This window comes from Myotis lucifugus, unplaced genomic scaffold, assembly GCF_000147115.1.
Source record: "Myotis lucifugus unplaced genomic scaffold, Myoluc2.0 scaffold_59, whole genome shotgun sequence".
NCBI lineage: Eukaryota > Metazoa > Chordata > Mammalia > Chiroptera > Vespertilionidae > Myotis > Myotis lucifugus.
In genome coordinates, this window is record NW_005871107.1 from 1,514,043 (window position 1) to 1,534,388 (window position 20,346).

The 20,346-nt window shown below is 37.4% G+C and overlaps 1 protein-coding gene across 2 annotated transcripts in view; it reads left to right on the forward strand.

The window, feature by feature from the left end:
• Positions 1-20,346, forward strand: part of ADGRB3 (adhesion G protein-coupled receptor B3) — a 677,464-nt gene that overhangs the window by 638,424 nt on the left and 18,694 nt on the right. For both annotated transcript variants that reach the window (XM_006089322.2, XM_006089323.3), the window contains 3 exons: positions 5,469-5,564; positions 7,447-7,486; positions 11,715-12,358. In XM_006089322.2, coding sequence (XP_006089384.1) covers positions 5,469-5,564; positions 7,447-7,486; positions 11,715-12,358 — 780 coding nt within the window. The remainder of the gene's footprint in view (positions 1-5,468; positions 5,565-7,446; positions 7,487-11,714; positions 12,359-20,346) is intronic.

The following is a 20,346-nucleotide window of genomic DNA, read 5'->3' on the forward strand; positions in this document are numbered from 1 at the left end:
TTCTGGGACTGCCTGGACCACCTGAAGGCATAAACCAGGAGATTTATATGATTCTGGACACAGAGTGATTTTTTTTAAGTGGCTCTGCCTGCAGCACTAAGAGAAAGACAATACTGATGACATTTGAGTATTGATTAAGTGATATTTTAGAGCTTTCGTGTTTGGGGTGTTTAGTTGCCATGGTGAGAGGCCACTGTGAGTGATGTCATGAAGAAAGTTCAATCTATTCTAAAGAGTGAGAGGTGGGAGGGTTATGGCCTTCATCCTAACCTTTTTAGCTTGCTCAGAAGAAAGCTGTGTATGGACAAGGATTTAAAGGGAATGGGCTGAGTTGCTAGGAGCTGTATCTTTTCCAGGCTGAATTGAAGGGTCAAAAAGAAATACAAGTTTAAAGATTTTGTTTTTTTTTTATTTTTAATAAAATAGGATGTGCATCTGGAAATGGGAGAATGACTAAAGTTACCACAATAAAGCTGCATTTTATCAGAACAGAGTGCAGGGAGCACAAAGACTGTCTTTAATTAGGAACACAGACTTGACATACACAAGACTGCTATGCTTATGCTCCTGTATACTTTCCCAAGAAATCACCAAGCTCCCTTTGGGCAATAGTCATTACATGTCTTAGGCAGGGGAATATAAATTCTTATTCTCCTTCCAGATTAGGTTTTCCTGATTTGAGCATGTTGTATCGTGAAAATTTGGATCCATCTTAATCTGCACATTTGGTTTCTCTAAATCTATACAGAGATTTAGGAGCTCAACAAGAGCATATAATCAGATGAGTAAAGGGGCATCTGTGAACAAACTGAGACACAGAGTTCATGGCAGAGATTGGCAGACTGGCATGTCTGCCAGGTAGCATCCAACCGTGGCTTGCTCTGAGTACCTGGCCATAGGGGCGGGCAAATCCCACCTCCCTTTCCTTTCGGACCCCTAGGTCCTGCCTTGCAACATTGTTAAACTAATGGTGGGAAGTTGTGTATGTCTGGAATAAAGGTTTGAAATAAATATAAGAAATGAGAGGTTATCAAATAAGTGTTTATTTTTTGCTCGAAGTGAATGGCATGAGGCTAAAATGAGATATCTTCTGTGAAGGCAAGGGCGGTAGTGTCTGGCGGGTAACATCTCTTTTCCTCTTTTCTCACTTGCATGCTACCCAAATGCTGTTATATCTTTCAGATCATGTATATGAAATGTCACCTTGACCCCCAAAAGTGATACAAAAAGTAAAGAGCTACAATTTTGAGATTAAGTGAAAGATCCTCTAGGTGTTAAAGGATTCTAATATTTCTATTAGACTGAAATTTGGGACTGAAGTCCATATTGTTCCCTCAATCTATAGCTAATGGATCTATAGCAATCTAAATGAAATTTAATGTGATGACAAAGAACCAAGTCATTGGTTCAAATATGAATCCAGAGAAACAATAGTCAACATTAGATTCAGGGGGGAAATTACACAACACATAAGAAACTCGGTTTCCCTCCATTAACAATCTCAAATTATTTCAAGAATGTAACTTTCTTTCTTTCCTTGGCTTAAAATGGTCCCCAAAATAACTGGAGGCAAAACTGTCTTGTTAAAAGGTGAAGATTTGGGGTCTGAGCTACTCCGTGCTAAATATGGAGCCATTTCAAACCGTGCAGCTCTTTCGTGTGATGTTTCTCTAAACGGCAAGGCTGCCAAACAGCACTCCATGCTCTTCCCACCACCTCTAAATCTGGCACCGACTGTCACAGTGACACTCTGCCAAGCTGCCTCAGAGCGAGGACAGCCGAGAAGCCCTGGGCTTGCTGCTGCGGAGCTGAACCGAATAGCTCACCCCGTGGGGAGAGAGAGGAGCGAGATACGCCCTGCAAACCTCTTTGAACTCCTGTCCAATCCAGGAGTCCATCTCCTCTACAGGGGTTGGTAGCTTTTTCAGGAATTTGTAGGACAGCCCCCAGCAGGAAGCAGTCCAGATAACTTTGGTGGTGCTCCGGTTGGATACTTGCACAAGACAGCTTTGATAGCTTCCTCTTCTCACCTCACCTTATTTTTGAGGGTGTTTCAGGCCTTTGTTTTGTTTTCATTTCACAACAGCAGTTCCTTAAAGTCCCCTAAATATTTTAAGGCTACTTACACGTTTGTTCTTTACTACTCCCCTGAGACTTTTTAATCCTCTGCCTGGCTGGCAATTAAGGTGAAAGACCTAGGGCGGAGTTTTATAAAGAGGGGAAATTTTGAACTCTGGATTTTAAATGTGCCATGATTTATGTTAAATAATTCTTCTAGACGGGTCTATTTAAAAATTGTATTTACTAGTCTAACGTAAGTTTTAAAAAAATGCTATTGCAAGAACTTTGAGTTATAATGAGTTTCATATCTAAAAATAAATTTTAAAATAGTTACCTGAAATAAGTGACTTGCTCTCCACAGATACTTGCAGCTTAAATAATAAATATTTGAATCTTTTGATGATTATTTTTCTTTAATGATAGTGACAAGGCAAGGAAGACATCAAGACTATTATTGTCTAGCATTGTAAATATGAGTCTTGGTCCTGAAGATTTTAATTTTAAGATGGAAAAGTCAGATCTAGACGCTGTCTTTGCTTATTTGTTTTCTGTGCTTTCTTTTTGTCTGGAAAAAAGGTTCTAGTAGACTTGCTTTTTAACAAATGTCAGTTGTTCTCCATTAGTACAACTCACATTGACTCACCGAAGATGTCTCTCTGTTTACCTGATAGGAAAGTCAATTAATTATCAAAATGCTCCCAAATAGCTGCAGATGCACTTCCCAGGTGTCTTGCCTGAAACGGCCTTTCTGTGGTAAGGAAATAGCAGTGGGAAACCTAGTCTAATCATTCTTCCCTGACTGTGTTGGACAAATATTTAAGGCCAATACATCTAGATTACCTGAATGTAGTTTTAAGATTAAAAAAAATAAAATGGAGTCTTTGGAATAAGTGGAATTTTCCCTGCAAATATTTCTGAATTAGAAGTAATAGAGGCACTAAAAATGCCAGAAAATCTAACACTTAAATGTTGGCATTTATATGACCACTAGAAGCCCGGTACATGAAATTTGTGCACTCGAGGGGGTGTGAGGGGAGTCCCTCAGCCTGGACTGTGCACTCTCGCAGTCTGGGAGTCCTCGGGGGATGTCTGAATGATGGCTTAGGCCCGCTCCTAGCCTTCCTTAGTGCTACCACAGAGGTGGGAGAGGCTCCCGCCACCACCACTGCACTCGCCAGTCATGGGCCCACCTCAGGGCTTCTGGCTGAGCGGTGCTCCCCTTGTGGGAGTGCCCTGACCACCAGGGGGCAGCTTCTGTGTTGAGCATCTACTGCCTGGTGGTCAGTGCGCATCATAGCAATGGTCAATTTGCATATTAGCCTTTTATTATATAGGATTAAGTGACCTTGAATTTACTAGAGGGTTTTTATGCATTTCTGTTTTAAATTTCTTCTAAATAACATTGACTGATTCATGGAGTTGACATCATTCTCCTGGGTAGAAATGCCCTTAATCCATTGTCATGTTTGGGAGTTTTAGGAACTGATTTAGTGTTTATTCTGAAAAAATTTGATTTTTTAAAATTTTATATTTCCTTCAAGCTATCAGATAATTGATTTTAGAGAGAAACTTGTAGAAATTGCTTTTGCATATTTCAGTGTGAGACAAAAATATTCTGACAGCTACACTTTGAAGGTCTGAAAATAGAGTGGTTAGTGAGCATCAGTTAAAGTAACGTTTGGTATTACCAAATGCCACCTGATATTACCAAGTGCCACCTTTATATTTTATATATGCAAGTTATCAGAAATAGATCTGAAAAAAAATGTCTTCATGTAGCAGCTCTTAAAAGGCAACATTTTCTTCCTTTATATATTTGCTTTAACAGTGTCTCAGGGCACAAACAAAAAATTAGCAGGGACCTATTTTTTGACATTGGTTCTTAGGATTTTTTTCTGAAAACATATATACTCTCTTAGCAGTTTCCCTAATGCAAATTTCTGCATAAGAGAAACAGTAATCATCAGATAAACGCTAGACTCATTACCAATTTTTGATTTTAATATGTCTCATATCAGGCAACCGCCCCTAAGAAATCCCAGATTTAGAAATATTAGAATCAAAGATCAGAAAGAGGTCAGAGAGCACTGAGTCCATACCCACTCCCTTAATACACCCTATCGTGGTCTCATCGCCAGGACGAGAGCCTGAGGTGGAGAAATACAAGTGGACAAAGGTCTCATGATGACCTGGTTATCTAAGACTCTATGCGGGTGACTAAACTCCATGTCACTTTTCGAAATCTTGCAGTTTAGGAAAGAGACTGCCAGTGAGTTATGATACAGGTGAGAGGAGCTGAAAACAACAGGCTCCAATGTTTCCTGCCCAACACATACACTATGCACATCTCGCAACACAACAGTGGCATGATGTTTTATATCAGGGCTTTCCACAAGTAAAGATCATTGTGTGTTTTACCTTGGCAGTCTCTACAGCGGTGCTCTAGCAAAATAGGGAACATGCCACTGCATCCATGCTTTGTTTTTTAATACAATAAAACAGATTATAATAATAAACTAGAGGAATGTCAATCATGTGAAGTAAGGAAAATAAAACATTAATAAAATGACTGCCATTGACTGGGATGAGAAGCTCCTTGTGATAATGTCTATCAGTAGCTTGTTAGGAGCCTAATGAGCCACAGGAAGTGGAAAGGTCATGCTGATGTAGAGGCATCATGTGATCAGAATAAATTTGGGTCCTGTGTTTCTTATTCATCTATTCATGTTTATTCATGTGTTTAATGAAAGGTATGTTCTTCAAATTTCCTTGTAATATGTTTGTTCTTTACTCAGAATCCAATTATGAATGGATATTATGAAAGTTTGGCTTCACCAAATACCCGCTCCCCTCCCGTCCTCTAAAGATAACCAGAAACAGATCTGTTTTTGTTATCTCTTTGTCTTACTGTGTTTTGTTTCAGGGCATATAGTACTTGAAGGGAACAAGAAATAGTCTCACCAATAGGATCCCTTACATGAGACATAAAAGGAAAATCCCAAATCAATTTGTCAGAAGATCATTGAGTAATCTTATTTTTCACAATGTTTAGAGATAATATAGATTATGCCATACCAAATAGTAAATCCCCCTTGAAAACCACACATATTGCTTGTAACAGTGGAAATAAATCTGCCCTCGGGTGAGAATTACTGGTGTTGAGCCAGACACAGCCATTTTGATAGCTGTGGAGTTCGCAACACTTCCCTCTATAGATTATGGCAAGTGGTAAATTTCCTTGGCAGAGAGCAAAGTGGAGGTACATCAGTATTTGTATTAGGAATTAAAAAAATTGGGTAACATAAAAATAGTGATAACTGCTTTCTCAGTTGATTGCCAATGTAGACATTATCTGGTCATTTCTAAGAGAGAAGAAAATTAATGTCTGTCATTTCTGCTCCCCACAGGTTCAGGATGCATTTAGATGCCGATTGAGAAACTGTCAGGATCCAATCAATGCTGATTCTTCAAGTTCTTTTCCTAATGGGCATGCACAAATCATGGTGAGATTTTATTTTCCCCTCTGATTGTTGATTGAGCTATGATTTCTAGGAAATAAACAAATACCAGTATTCTTATTAGTAAAATAGCATCAACGTCCCATTTTGAGTGACTTTGGCTTTAGTGCATTATCAGACGTAGAACTCTGATACTAGATAACTATTCTGTCTGGATAGCTTGGGAGTCCAGCATCCGTTACTGACCCAGTAGTGTACTGAGTGTAGGGCTTCTTTGAAACAGAGAGTGTTTTCATCCTTGCACGGAATTAGGGATAACAATTTGTCCAAAGGATCTTCTTTGTTTCAGGTCAGAACTATGGTCCTGAACTTCTAGTCTTAAAGTTGTGGCTTGCAGCCTTGGTTACACATTAGAATCCATTAGAATCCACACTCCAGACCAATGAGGTCAGAATCTCTGGGTTTGGACCCAGGCGCTGGTGGTTCCAATGTGCAGCCTCACATGAGAACTACTGCCCTAAACTAAAGGGTAGCCATGCTTCTAGTAACAGTTAGTTACTGGACATGAGCTCTGACTGTTGTTGGGATTAAGGGTACTTTAGATATAACCACTTTGGTATACTTTAGAAATGAGATAACTTTTAAACTATGTCATTAAAATCAAAAGAGTTATTTTACAATATATATTTTTACAATAAATAAATTACATTTACTGGGGCAACATTGGTTAATAGCATTATAGAAGTTTTAGGTGTACAATGTTATAATATAACATGTATATTCTGTTGTGTGTTCACCACCCAAAATCTAGTCTTCTTCCATCACCATATACTTGTCCCCCTCTGCGTCCTCTCCTCACTCCCCATTCCCCTCTGGTACCCACCAGAATGTTGTCTGTATCTATGAGCTTGTTGTTTTTTGTTTTATATCCCACATATGAATGAAATCATATAGTTCTTTGATTTATTAATCTTTTTTATTAGGCAACATAAAAATAGTCAAAAATATACTAGTAACATTTAAATAAAGCTTGAGAAGGAATAATTCCTTATTAAAAATAAAATACTAATATCTTGAATTTAAAATATCAGATAAGATGGTCTAATTTATTTTTACCATTACAAAAATGAACTACATTATCTATATATATATAAAAGCCTAAGTGACCATCACTATCAGATGACTAGATGACCAGCCGGTAGCTATGACGTGCACTGACCACCAGGGGGCAGACGCTCAATTCAGGAGCTGCCCCCTGGTGGTCAGTGGGCTCCCACAGCCAACCTCCCATGGTCCCTCCCCCCAAGGGGGCCCCACCTGTGCACGAATTCGTGCACCAGGCCTCTAGTTTAAAATAAAAGTTTGGGGAAAATATGAAGATGGAAGTAACCTCTAGGAGCTTGTAGGCCAGATTAGTATTGCTTCCTCTTCAATTTTAATTCCTAAGCCTAAAAGTCTTTTGCCACATTTGAGTGAAAAATGGATTGGAAGAGACTGATTTGACTATTACGGGTTTGACAGAGCTGTGCTATAAAATACAACACTTCAAACAATATATACAAAGTGAGTGCTTAAAAATACAAATAACAAAGACATTTATCAAAGTGTATTCATAATAGTGAATATTTTAATCTTTTATTATAGTTTAAGGAATTGCCTTAAAATTCTGTCCTTGAAGACGACAATGGGTATTGTATTACTTTCTCAAAATTGTATGGCATGTTTCCATTGATTTTATTCAACATTTGGTCTCTAGGAAATACTCTTGAAAACAATTTGATTATTCCTTGAGAAAATTCCTTTGAACAAAACAATAAGCTGGTACTGCCTAATCAGGTATCTGTATACTTCAGGTAATCTGGTTAGTAGAAGTTATTTGAGGTCTTTATTAAATGATGATTCTATGCCTCATTATTTTTTGTTACAGACAGACTTTGAAAAGGATGTAGACATTGCTTGTCGGTCAGGTAAGACTATTTGGATTTTGAAACTATAATCATTAGAGATGTGAAATCATTTTCATGGATTTTTTATTTTAAAGAAAATGCTGTGATTTGTGCATCACATGTTTGTGTGGTGAATAGAACAGAATATTCAGAGTTCTATTCATAAATAAAATTCTTCAAATAGAAATATTGTATTGTAATAGCAGAATGGGGGTGGGAAGGGAATGAGAGAGAAAGGAGAGAGAAACTAGAAATGGTTAATTGGGAGCAACATGACAGCAGAAAAGCATCGACTTGAAGATGTAAGCCCTCCCATTCCATTACTGGTTGTCAGGCCAATCTAGTCTCTCTGTGTCTGTTTCATCACCTATGAAATGTGGGTGTTGTTTTAAGGATGAAATGACCCTGTGTGTATGTGTATCATAGCCATTGTTGTTCTACTTTTAGAGGGAATAAGAGAAACCATGCAGCACATTCTGCCCTATAGTACTGGTGTCTCATTGACACTGTCTGTGATGGTTGTCTCTGCCTGTGGCTAAACTCTACCCAAGAGTAGACAACTCAAGGGTTTTAAAGGAATCCACATTTTAATTTTTGGATGACTCCAGTTGTTGAAATGTTCCTTTATATTGGGACAAAAATATACCTGACTTTACCTTTTATTCGTTAGCTTTATTGTTGCCTCTAGAACAAGAGTGGATAGCTACTTCATCAAAATATCCCAATATTTGAGAGCAAGTATCATTTAGCCCAATCTAAGTCATTTTTCTCCAGGCTAAACAAACCATGGTTTCATATCCATTCCTCAGAGCATCTTCCCAGGCAGGCATGGTGTGCCTGGTAACCTCCAATTTGTTAATAATTTTAATTTATGGTTCCCAAATGTATAGATATGTATCCAGAATTTATCACAGTTGGCTTTTTACTTTTACTAATGCTATCTACATTTGCATCTGATTACATAGCTGTAATATTATATTAGTATCACCTAATTGTCATCTAAAATGTCCAAAACTGTTTGTAGTGGCTATCAGAGTGCTCTAAGTCTAAGTTTATGTAAAAAATCTGCCCTTTGCATTTATCTCTATTTGCTATTATCTTACCAGTTTCAGGTTAGCATTCTATTCATTTGAAATTGTTTGTCCATTGCAAGTTTGATTACAATACCTTCTAATTCTTCATCTAAACTGTCAATAAGGAAATGAGACCGAGTGTAGAACCCTGCTATGTTCAGTAAGGCACCTCCCACCCACCACATGCAGGCTCCATCTAAGTGTAGTTTTCAGATTCAACTTATAACTTTGAACCATCTATGCAGAGTCTGAGATCACAGAGTTGTCATAATCACAAGAATTTGAGAGATTAATCTCATAGTCTCACTCCTGAGTATCGTCATAGCAAACCACAGAATAACTGTCATTATTAGGTAACCCATAGCGGACCTGTGTGGGCTATCAGGAATCACCCTATTCTGTTTAATATCTAACAAAATATTCCTAAGACACAGTAGTTGATTTCCCAAGTTTACCATTTCCCTCTGGAAAGTTGAGAAAACATTTTCCCTTGCTTCATCCATTTTCCATAATGTCTCAAAGATCACTAGCCATGGTGCCAGGGTTCACATCTGTGTTCCAAGGCGGAGTGTGATTTGTCTGGGTCTGGAAGCCTGAATTTATTTAATTCCTATTTACCTACCTTCAATTTAGTTTCCTTTGTACTACTTTTGGTGTATTCTTTACAGCCCTCCTCATTAGAGAAGCCAAATAGGAGCAGTTTTGTCTTCCTTTAACAGCTATTAACATTAAACCAGTGGTTGTCAAAGTGTAGTCCCCAGACGAAAAGTGTTAATATTACCTGGGAACTTGTCAGAAATGGAAACTTTCAAGCCCTATCCTAGACCTACTGTGTAAAGTAATCAGTATTTTTACTTGTCAGCCAGGTAATTCTGATGCATTCGAACTGACACAGAGACTATATTTTAACCCATCCTAACCCAAGCTTTGGTCTCATTTCTTAAGTATTCATTTGTTCTCTTTTGTTAAATTACCTATTTTTCCCCAGAATTCACAGCATTCTGAGGTTTAGTATTCCCAATACCATTATTTTATTTGAAAATATTGTTTTGAATGTTTCCATTTTCTGCCTGTGTCCATTTTATATGAGCTCATCAGGAATTTGCCTTTGAGTTTTTCTGTCCATGTTGAGGTATATTTGGTTTTAAAGTCTCAATGCAGACTCTCAATAATCTTCCTCTAAGTTTAATTGAAATTCACTTTCCCAAACGTTGGATTATATATCTGATTGTGTAAGATATTCAGGTGTGTTTTGTTTTGTTTGCCTTTTACACCTTGAATAATTTAAAAAGTCCATCACTTCAAAATCATGTTTGTAGATAGTATGGATTTTTTATGTTGTACAATCAAATTTTGGATATCCATTTTAAGCAATTCTAAGAGGCTGACATTTATTTTACATAGAGTAGATACTACTTCATGAGGAGAGTTGTCTTTCCCCAAATATTTAAGATACATACATTTTCAATAAAGATGGCTATGCCATTTAATAAAAATGTGCTGACTACAACTTTAAATCATATTACATTTATACAAAACTAAATAAATGAATCTTATATAAATGCACATTATAAAATCAATATTCAGCACTAAGATTTCCTTTATAATATATTCATAAAAGTATAACATTGTATGTCCTTAATGCAACATGATAGGTTCTTATAACTAGCCTTTAAATTTTACTGCTGTAAATTTTGGATTAAATAGTATTCTTCCATGAATGTGAAGACTTTTAAAAGTATTTTATTTAAAATATCATTAGTCTATTAATTTAATGTACTTTGGCCTTTAGTATTTTCATGTAAGTTGTTTCTGGCAACCACAATTTATTAACAGTCTATTATTTTAAGAGGTTTGGAAATAATTCTTTTAAACTAAATTATTCTAATACAAAATTCACAACCAAATTGTGGGTTTAATAAAAAAAATGGAGATATCACATGATTTTTTGTGTCTAAAATAAAGAGATCTAATGCAATAATTAAATACAGTATCTTTAAAGATAAAAAACATTACATGAATGATGCATGTTTTGAAATAATTTTGAAGGCTTCTCTTCTTTGTAATAGAGAAACACATTAATAGTCTATTTTTCAACCTCTGCTTTAGTGCACAATAATTAGGATGCTATTTGATAACAATATACCTGAAACCTCTCAAGCAGAGACAATAAGCTAAATACTTTACAGTTATCTCTGCCTAATGACATTTTCAGTGGCGATGCTCTGCTTTGTAGATAGGGCAGCATTAGGTGTACACATTGAGCCAACTTGCACACGGTGCTGTTCTGTGCGCTTTCAAGACCCAAATTACCAAGAATGTTTCTTCAGAACTGAAAGTTTTTCACAACTAAGCATGCTTTGAGTCATTCTGCCTCTAGTGTGCGTAAAATATGGCTTTCTTTTTATAGAGGCAGGAAACATGAAAATATAGTTTAATAAAGAATTCTGAACTTTCATTGAGTGTTTGGTTTATGTATTCATTTTCTTCCCTCTCTTACTGTAAGTTATGCATTTTTAATTCTTTTCTAGGTCATTATTTTTCAGGTTTAAAATGAAATGGAGGTTTTGGAAGCTCAGACAGTTTGCTTGCTTGCTTAAATTCAGCAATTTTAGTACCCCCTGAAGGGCATTCTAGCCTATGGATTGATCTTGTAAAAGGAATTCCTTTTCCTACATGGAACTGAAGATGATAAATACTTTTGAACCCTGCATCTACCTTGACCACAATGCTCGTTAACTTTCAACATGAATAATTGTTGGAGGGATTTCTGATGCTTTAGGATGAATTCTTATTGATTACTACCTCTTTAAAGAAGTATTTTAATGATCACAGCTTTAAAAACCTTTACAAAAATAGCCATATTTATGTGAAATATATCCATAATGTCATAAAATCCTATGCAGCAGAGTTGTTAAAGGACTGAGATTTTTGAAAGTCCATTAATCAACTTTGGGATATGCTTTAGCTATGGGCTACCTGAGATCTATGAGAGTGTATCAAAATCAATAAATTGAGTAATTGCGTGTTTGAGTAAAATGGACTATGTACAAACAGTAGATATGTTATTTTTAAATATTAGCTTTTCGTTTTATTAAGGAAATAGTTTAGTAGAAAGAGGACAAAGTACAATAAAGAAAAGTAGACATGCATAACTTTCATATTTGAATTCACAGTTCTTCATAAGGATATTGGTCCTTGCCGAGCAGCAACAATAACAGGGACACTCTCTAGGATTTCTTTAAATGATGATGAAGAAGAAAAGGGAACAAACCCCGAAGAGCTCAGCTATTCAACATTGCCTGGAAATGTCATTTCTAAAGTCATTATCCAGCAGCCCACGGGTTTGCACATGCCCATGAGTATGAATGAGCTGGGCAATCAATGTTTGAAAAAGGAGAACAGTGAATTGCGGAGAACTGTGTACTTATGTACAGATGATAATTTGAGAGGGGCTGATATGGACATAGTCCATCCTCAAGAAAGAATGATGGAAAGTGACTACATTGTGATGCCCAGAAGTTCTGTAAACACCCAGCCATCAATGAAAGAGGAAAGCAAAATGAATATTGGCATGGAAACCCTGCCACATGAAAGGCTATTGCACTACAAAGTAAATCCTGAGTTCAACATGAATCCCCCTGTTATGGACCAGTTCAGTATGAACTTAGATCAGCATCTCGCACCCCAGGAACATATGCAGAATTTACCCTTTGAGCCCCGCACAGCTGTGAAGAATTTCATGGCCACTGAGTTGGATGATAATGCAGGACTATCGAGAAGTGAAACTGGATCGACCATATCAATGAGTTCTTTAGAGGTAAGCAATAGAATAAACTTTTTCTTGGCATTTGAAACATAAGAGATTGATGTGGTCCTGGACAGAGAGAGAAGAGTCACATTACCTTTTGCAGTTATGTATCCATAAGAATTTTTGGCATGTTGGGATTAAAATAGTCTGAATGTATGTTTTTTTTCCAGTAGTGCATCAGAATCCTCTTTCTCAAGATCTTGTTTCTAAAAAGGAACCCTCTATATCAGCGGTTCTCAACCTGTGGGTCGCGACCCCTTTGGGGGTCGAACGACCCTTTTACAGGGGTTGCCTAAGACCATCGGAAAACACATATATAATTACATATTGTTTTTGTGATTAATCACTATGCTTTAATTATGTTCAATTTGTAACAATGAAATTGGGGGTCACCACAACATGAGGAACTGTATTAAAGGGTTGCGGCATTAAAAGGTTGAGAACCACTACTCTATATTAAAAAAAGATACCTAGAAGTCATAATTCTTCATAAACCAAGTAGAGCACTTATAAGGAAAAAACCCAGAAGACCCTCCTGACATTTCCCAGGTACTAAAGGTCTTTTGGTGGTTAAGGAAGTTTCTGGATAGCACTACAAACTTAAACTAATTCTGGATTTTCTGTGAGGGCAGCTGTTAAAAATTGGAATGTGATTACCATTACACTGATTATAAACTATTACTATGTTAGATCAGTGTCTCTCAAAGTAAATGTTTTGCTCTTCACTCTTACAGAATGATGACCACTAAAATTTTTAGTCTTTAATTGTGACCTCTCAGGAGGGATATAAATTGAACAGGCTAAGAGTCAGGACTCAGGGGTCCAACAACATGGCTTTTGTAAAAAAGCAAACTCCTCTCAGTTTCTTTTCTACCCGTAAAGTAAGTAGACAATAGTCAACAACGATCAAAATCATTCATATTGCATTATAGTCAATCAAGTAAGATCTAAGGGATATAATGTCTTCTGTTTTATGTGCGACTTTTTTTATCCTTTATCTTGAAGTTTTGTTGTAAAGTCACTGCTGATATATTTACATGTGTTCAGTATACAATGTGATATATGCACTCTTTTATATGTATTACTCACTTTTTTAATCTGAGGTTATTTCATAAGACACTATAATTCGCTACCTACCCTTTCCCTCAGAAGTGTGCTGATAATCGTATGTTCTGGTGTTCCAAAGTGCCCAGGGGCAACTGTCTCTTCCTTCACCCCACAAAGTCATGTCTTCTAGGTTGAAACAAAGAGAGATCCTGAAAGACCAGAGTAACTTGGTGAGTGGTATTATTTTGAGGTTTTTCCAAACTGAATCAAGGAAATTGTAGACCAAAATGAGAATATACACAGGATTTCAAATAAACTCCTAAATTCTAGATCAATCTTAAATGGAATGGGATTTCTGAGGAGAATCATCCTTCAGAACCAAAGGCATAGGGCACTGAGGCCAAGTTCATTGCAGAGTGGCTGGCTGGAGCAGCCTCTAACAAAAGCAATCCCTCATTCTGATTTAGCAGAATAATGACTGTTTCTCTAGTGCTAACTTGATATAATAACCTAACATCATAAATAAGCATAATTCAGATGCACTACTGGAAAAATCATGACCATATGTAGTCTTCTATTTAGAATGGTTCTTTAGATGTACTAAAGGGGGTAAGAAAGAAATTACATGAAATATTTTACTTGTTATAAAAACACTTTACATTTAAAAGCCTAAAAATCTTTCTGTGTTTGATATTGTACAGGTTGTGTGTACTTGAACAATAGACTGTTCAATTTGTAATTTGTAATTTTTCTAAGTCTCCATATCCTTATTATTATTAAGTACAGCTATGATTCAGCCAAAAGATCTGCATTTAAATGACTTGGAGATCACAAGGTTTGTATCTTGAGAAGGAAGAAAATTCAGGTTTCAGAATGAAAAGTCAATTCCTCATTTTCATTCTTTAGAAGAGTTTCATAGTTAGTCTAATAGTTAGGAATTGCTTACAGTAACCATTTTAGGAGACAGCTAGCTGAAAGAAAATATATAGATGTGGGAATGGATAATAAAAATTAGCATTTATATAGCATCTTTCATTAGCAGAGCTTCAAATCACCTTAAAAACATGAATTAATCTTCACAACACTTCTGTGCAATGGATAAGTTGTTATAATCCTTAAAGTCATTTGTTCAAGGCTACAGAGCAAGTGTATAGCAAACCCTAGAATAGAATCTTTCTGTCCTGATCAATTTTACAACTCTCTAAAGGGACAGCAATGTGCCTGAACATTAGCCTGAGAGTAACTATAAAGTTCACTTAACCCTGACTGACACTTGCTCTTAGAGTGGATAAAGACATGAAGTGGATCAAGTGTAGGTGTATATAACTTCAGATTTTGGAGATAGGCAAGTCTCCAATGACAAACCATGATAATAAAGTCAGTGGCATGGCTTTCTTAATGAGCAGAGAGATGCATTGTAAGAGTTGTCAACTCTGCTAGGCTGTATCTATAGGACCAACCAATGGGGAAGATGATATTCTGACAACAGAGAAAAATCAGAAAGATAACTAGAGTACCTGCGTGGAGAGTGGGGGTTAATAATAGCCAGGAGGAGACAAGTCTTAGTGGGTAGATATGTGGATGACATGAGGCATAGGCCATAGAACAATTTGAGTCTTGTCCCCCTCTGAGTGAGAAGGGAGACTGCAGCCACAGGGATGGTCAGATAGTTTCAAGGCTAAAAAGATGTTATTATTAATTCAGGACATTTCCTCTAGAGGAGTGGGTGTTCACAAATTACCCAGGTGGGAAGTGATGAGAGAAAGAAAGAGCAGGGTAAAAGCTACCAAATGTAGCATAGAATGCAGTATTAGAGAGGAAAAGAGAAGGGAGAAAAGAGGAAAACCAAAGAGTGGGTGAAAGTATTTATTCAAATAAGCAGGAGGCAACATAAAAGAGGGAGGCTCCCCAATCCCGAAGGCAGTGCCAGCAGAAAAGGCTCCAACCTCCCGGGGAGTTTGTTCAGCTAACCCTTAATTATTGAGCGTAGAAAGCATTATATTTTCATGAAGTTTCTTGGCATGAAAAATATTGTCTCCCTGCCTGATAGTACCTTGTTTTTTCTCATCTTCTTTCTTCCACACTGTATCCATTCCCAGAATGGACTTGTTAAACAATTCTGAAAAATTTAGATTTAGTTTCCACAATTATGGATTAATTAAAATATTACTATGGTAGAATTTCTCAGAATGGCTCTAATTTCTTTGCTTAAGAAAAATAAAATTATCCCCAGCATTTAAATTATTCACCTGCAATTAATTAACAAAATGTGTTGAGTGTATAGTATGTACATAAAGAAAGCAAAAAGATACTAGTTGCTATGGAAAAATGGGGAGAAAAAGAGGTATCATAGTTCTCAAACCACTGAGGACTATGAAATATATTTTAAATCTCATATTGTGGTTCTGTTTATTTTTTGAAAAAAAATAGGTATATCATTGTTAAGAAGATAGGTCAGTAGTTGTTTTGAATCAATGGAACACTGGTATATTTTTTCAACAGCTTGTAGCTGTTAGATCTAGATAGTAAACATTTCTTCACCCAGCTGTCTTCCCAACTTGCCTGCATGTCCTATGCCTGTTTGGCACATGATCTATTCATCCTTTTCTCCTGTATCACTCAGAGTAGATACAGGCTTCTGTGTCACTGGCTTCCGGCCAGTGAGAAGACTGCCAATAGGAAAGACAAGAGAGAGATTGGAGGTGGGGGAGAAGAGAGAATCCCAGGATATTTCTCCCTGCTCTCTCTGCTTTGGCAGCACCCTGTGTCTCTTTAGCTGCAGTTCCAGAGTGCTTGTACCTGGTCCCTGGGCTCAGGTCATTGTGCCATCTCCCTTTGTCTATCCAGCCTGGCTGGGCACAGTGGCTTCTCTTGCTAATATCTAGGTTACCTCATGGTCCCTTATATGGCTCCTCATCACTCGAATTCTTATGAAACACATTAAGTGGCTTCTGCTATTCCTGTGACAAATCTTGCCTTAAGTTCTATTATTAATAAAGAAACCCTTAATAGTTAATCAGAGGTAGCTAGATTACAAAATGATTTTTATCAAAAACAAAGCTCCAGATTTGTCCATCCTATCTAATAACGAGGGAATATGGAAACTGACCATCACACTGTCACAAAGATGGCGGTGCCCAATCCCCTTAGCCCCACTGGAGTCCCCCAGTCCTTTCAGCCCCACTGCTGAGAGCAAACAGCAGGGCGTGGGGGCTTCGTTGCTGTGATAGTGACGAAGCCCCCAGGCCCCGTAGACAGAGAGCGGACAGCGGGGCATGGCGGCTTCGTCACCGTGGCGGAGGCGAAACAGCCAGGCCCACAGAGAGCAGAGAACCACGGGGAGTGGGCCTAAGTAGGACATCCCCTGATGGCTCCTGGATTGGAGAGGGTGCAGGTCGGGCTGAGGGACATGCCCCCCGCCCCCCGTCTGTGCACAAATTTCGTGCACTGGGCCTCTAGTTTATATATAAACTTAGCTATATATCTGAAAACATGTCAAATAATCTCTCAATTTAAGTAGGTGAAAAGGGCCACCATTCTTAAGCTAAATTTTTGTTTCCCCATTTTCCTCTAGACATGAATTGTAGGGCTCTCAGCATAATGATTTTCAGAGATAAAACATTTTAGGTATAATGTCACATCACAGGTGACTCCCTTATGGCTAGTGTGAGGATCAAATTAGATAATGTATGTGCAAACCCTTTGAAAATTGTAAGGAGTGCTTCAGATGGGAGGTTGTGTTATTATTTTACTACCATTACACCTTTAATGTCTGTGAAGAGGCTTGAATGCTGGTCTAAATCGATATTCAGTATATTAGACAAAATGTTATGGCCTCACTTGAGAAGTAGGAGACAGTCATGTAGGAGACTGTCAAGAATAGAAACCATCAGAACTGACATTTGCCAAAGCAAGTTTTTTTTTAATTCTTTTCTCATATGGCTGTGAGGAAAAGAAGCCTTGGCCTTCTTTAGTGTTTTGGTTTTACTCCTGAATTAGGGAATTTTATCTTTTGTGCTGGCACACAAACAAAATTAGCTTAAATAAAAGTCATTTTTTAAAATTAATTACTTAGGTTTTATATTCACAGATATTATAAACAGATTATTAAAGCTTTCTCTCTGAGTGGAAAACTGTAAGAGAATCTTTTAATGGCAATCACATTGCATTTATTAGTCAGTGGAATATATTCCTCACTGAATTTCCTAATGTCCTGTCCAGCTTAATGTGCAGTGACACAAACAATGAAGTATTCCCTTTGAGAGAGTATTCATTATTCTGTAAGAACTACATATGTAGCGATGCCTCTATGCATATACTCACCAAAAATTGCTCAGAGTAGCCTCGTACCATCCTGCATTTTTTCTCTTCTATTAGTGATAAGCCTGGTTTCCTAAAAATTGTCTTGATTCTCTTGGCTCTCAATTGATCTATTCATAATGGTTTTGTGTCATCCACCTACTTCTTCTCCAAATTCTCCCAGAGTATTCCTGAGGGGAAAAAAAAAACCCAAACAAGTCTCATTCCTTTGGATTTGCTCACCTGCCACAGTGCGGTGCCTTCAGTCATTCATCAATAATTTTGTGAATCTGTGCTTTTGTGCCAGGGCCTCTGCTAGATGTTGAGGATATAAAAGTGATCAAAACAGATGGGGATCCTGCCCGTGTGGTAGAGATAATTAACCTTTAACAAATGAATCATCTAAAACTCTGTAGTGTTCTGAGAAATAACTGTGGAATATGAAGGAGAGACTTCTTTATCTAAGGTGGTCTGGGGAGCCTTCTGAAGTATAAAGGGATTCAGATATAAAAAAACAGTGCAGAAATACTGAGCTAAGAGAGAGCTTGGAATATTCTCATAGGATTAGAAGACCTTTGTAGCAGGAGGTGAGCTCTTTAAGATGAAGTTGGAATAGGAAAAGAGCAGATTGTGCAGGGTCTTCTAAAACAATGGAAGAAAGTGAGGATTGTCTATCATTTCTCTATCCATCGACCCCTTTGATGGATTGGAAGGGGAAGAATTAGGATCCCGTGGTTGGAGAAAAGGAACTGGAACAGAAAGCTGGAGGACAGTTAGGAGTCTACTGAAGTAATCCATAAAAGTGATGCAAGTAGAGATAGAGGGAGTGGGTGGATCAAGAAGTATTTTGGAGGTAGAACAGATGGCTCTTGCTGATGGATTTGACATGCAGGATGAGGAACAGAAGGAAGAAAAGGGTGATTCCTCGGTTTCTAACTTGACCAATTAGATATACAACTTTTTCAGTGATGGGGGGAAAAAAAACAAGAAGAGAGAGAGTGTGTTTGAAATTGAAAGGATGGTATTTAAAACCATGAAATAGATTCTGTTTTCTGGGAGAGAACTCCACAATAAGAAGGCAGGGAGATGAAAAACAGCCAGCAAAGGAGACTTGAGATTGATCCACAGCAAATAAGAGGGAGAAAAAAAGGAAAAGCTGGCCGATGTTGAGTGTTTTCAAGAGGAAACGATTAACTTTCCAAATCTTCTGAAAGTCCAGTGAGATGAGGACAGAAAACTGACCTGGAAAATTGACCAGACTGAACATTCCGATTTTCCCATCACACCACCACTCTTCCAGTGCCAGATATTTCTTTAAGGTAAAGTAGATTTTGCAATAGGAGATGGAGAAGTCAGCTACTCTTTGTCAGGGTATCATTGCTCATAAACTATCCTATATTAGAATAGTTGTTATTTTACTCAACACTAATATGTATATTGTCATCAGATTTTCTCTTTAAAGTATCATATTGCTATGTTTTCCCTTAAAAAATAATTGACAAGTTAATCTGGTTACCTTGCTTTATGCTTAGAGAGCATCTCTGTCCACTGTTGTCAGTCTTGGATTAACAGGGTCCTCTAATGTTATTCTTGATGAGTTCTAGTAACAATCTGCAAAATATAACAGGCATCTTTGCTACAAAAATATTATCACTTGTACCACTGAGCGGTTAGTGAGAGGGTGGGGAAAACGCAAGGTTTGGAGTTAGAAGACCTAAGTGTGAATCCCAACTCATTTGCTCACTATCCAGGTGAAGTGGACAAGTTACTTTAACTTCTCTAGTTGTCAGTTCTCTCATTCATAAAATGGGGATGGTAAATAATACTTTCCCAACTATCTCACAGGGCAGTCAGCATGTTCATATGTGAAAACACTTTATTAGCTATAAAAGGTTGGGACACTTGGTCAGTATTGTGGGGATATGAATATTACACCAATTTTTACCTCTCTTGGGCTCTGAAAACTTGCCACATTTTCCCCACTCTCTCATTTTTAAGTCTTCATTGCTTTATTTCCCATCTTTAGGCTCTTTTGATAGAAATCTGCTTCATTTGTTTATTTCTTAGTTAATCCCTCAAGGCTGCCTGTTCTGTTACATACCTTTATGTTAGAATTTAATTTTAGTAAATGTAAATGGAAGACAGGGTAATCTATTTGTAGGAGTATATCCATTTTCTTTTCCATATTTCACATTGACATAGGTGACATCTGCTCTAGGAAGCAGAATCTCTGGTGTTTTTCTAGGTTCCCATCTTTTGTTCTTGCTCATAAGACATGGAGCCTTTAGCAACACAGCTTTGCATTCAGAAACAAAGAGGCAACAGAGAATTCCTCAACGTGTACAGCAGAAGGGCCTCTTACTCTCTCGCTAGCTGAACCTTTTTCATGAGATCTCACTATTCAATTTTCAAATAGAACACAAAGCTCGTGGCTAATGTTCCATAATAATTGCTTAAAGCTAAGTGTTTCCCTACTTCGATCGGCTGTATTAGGAAATAATTTTGCTTAATGTATACTTACAAAAAGCATCGTGCTGAATCACAGTGCCAAGAAGGCAACGCATCCAAGAGCCGAATGGGAACACTGACATTTAATCTAGCATAGTGCAGTTAGATAACAGCAGTGGCAGGGAGATGACAATGGAGGTCTA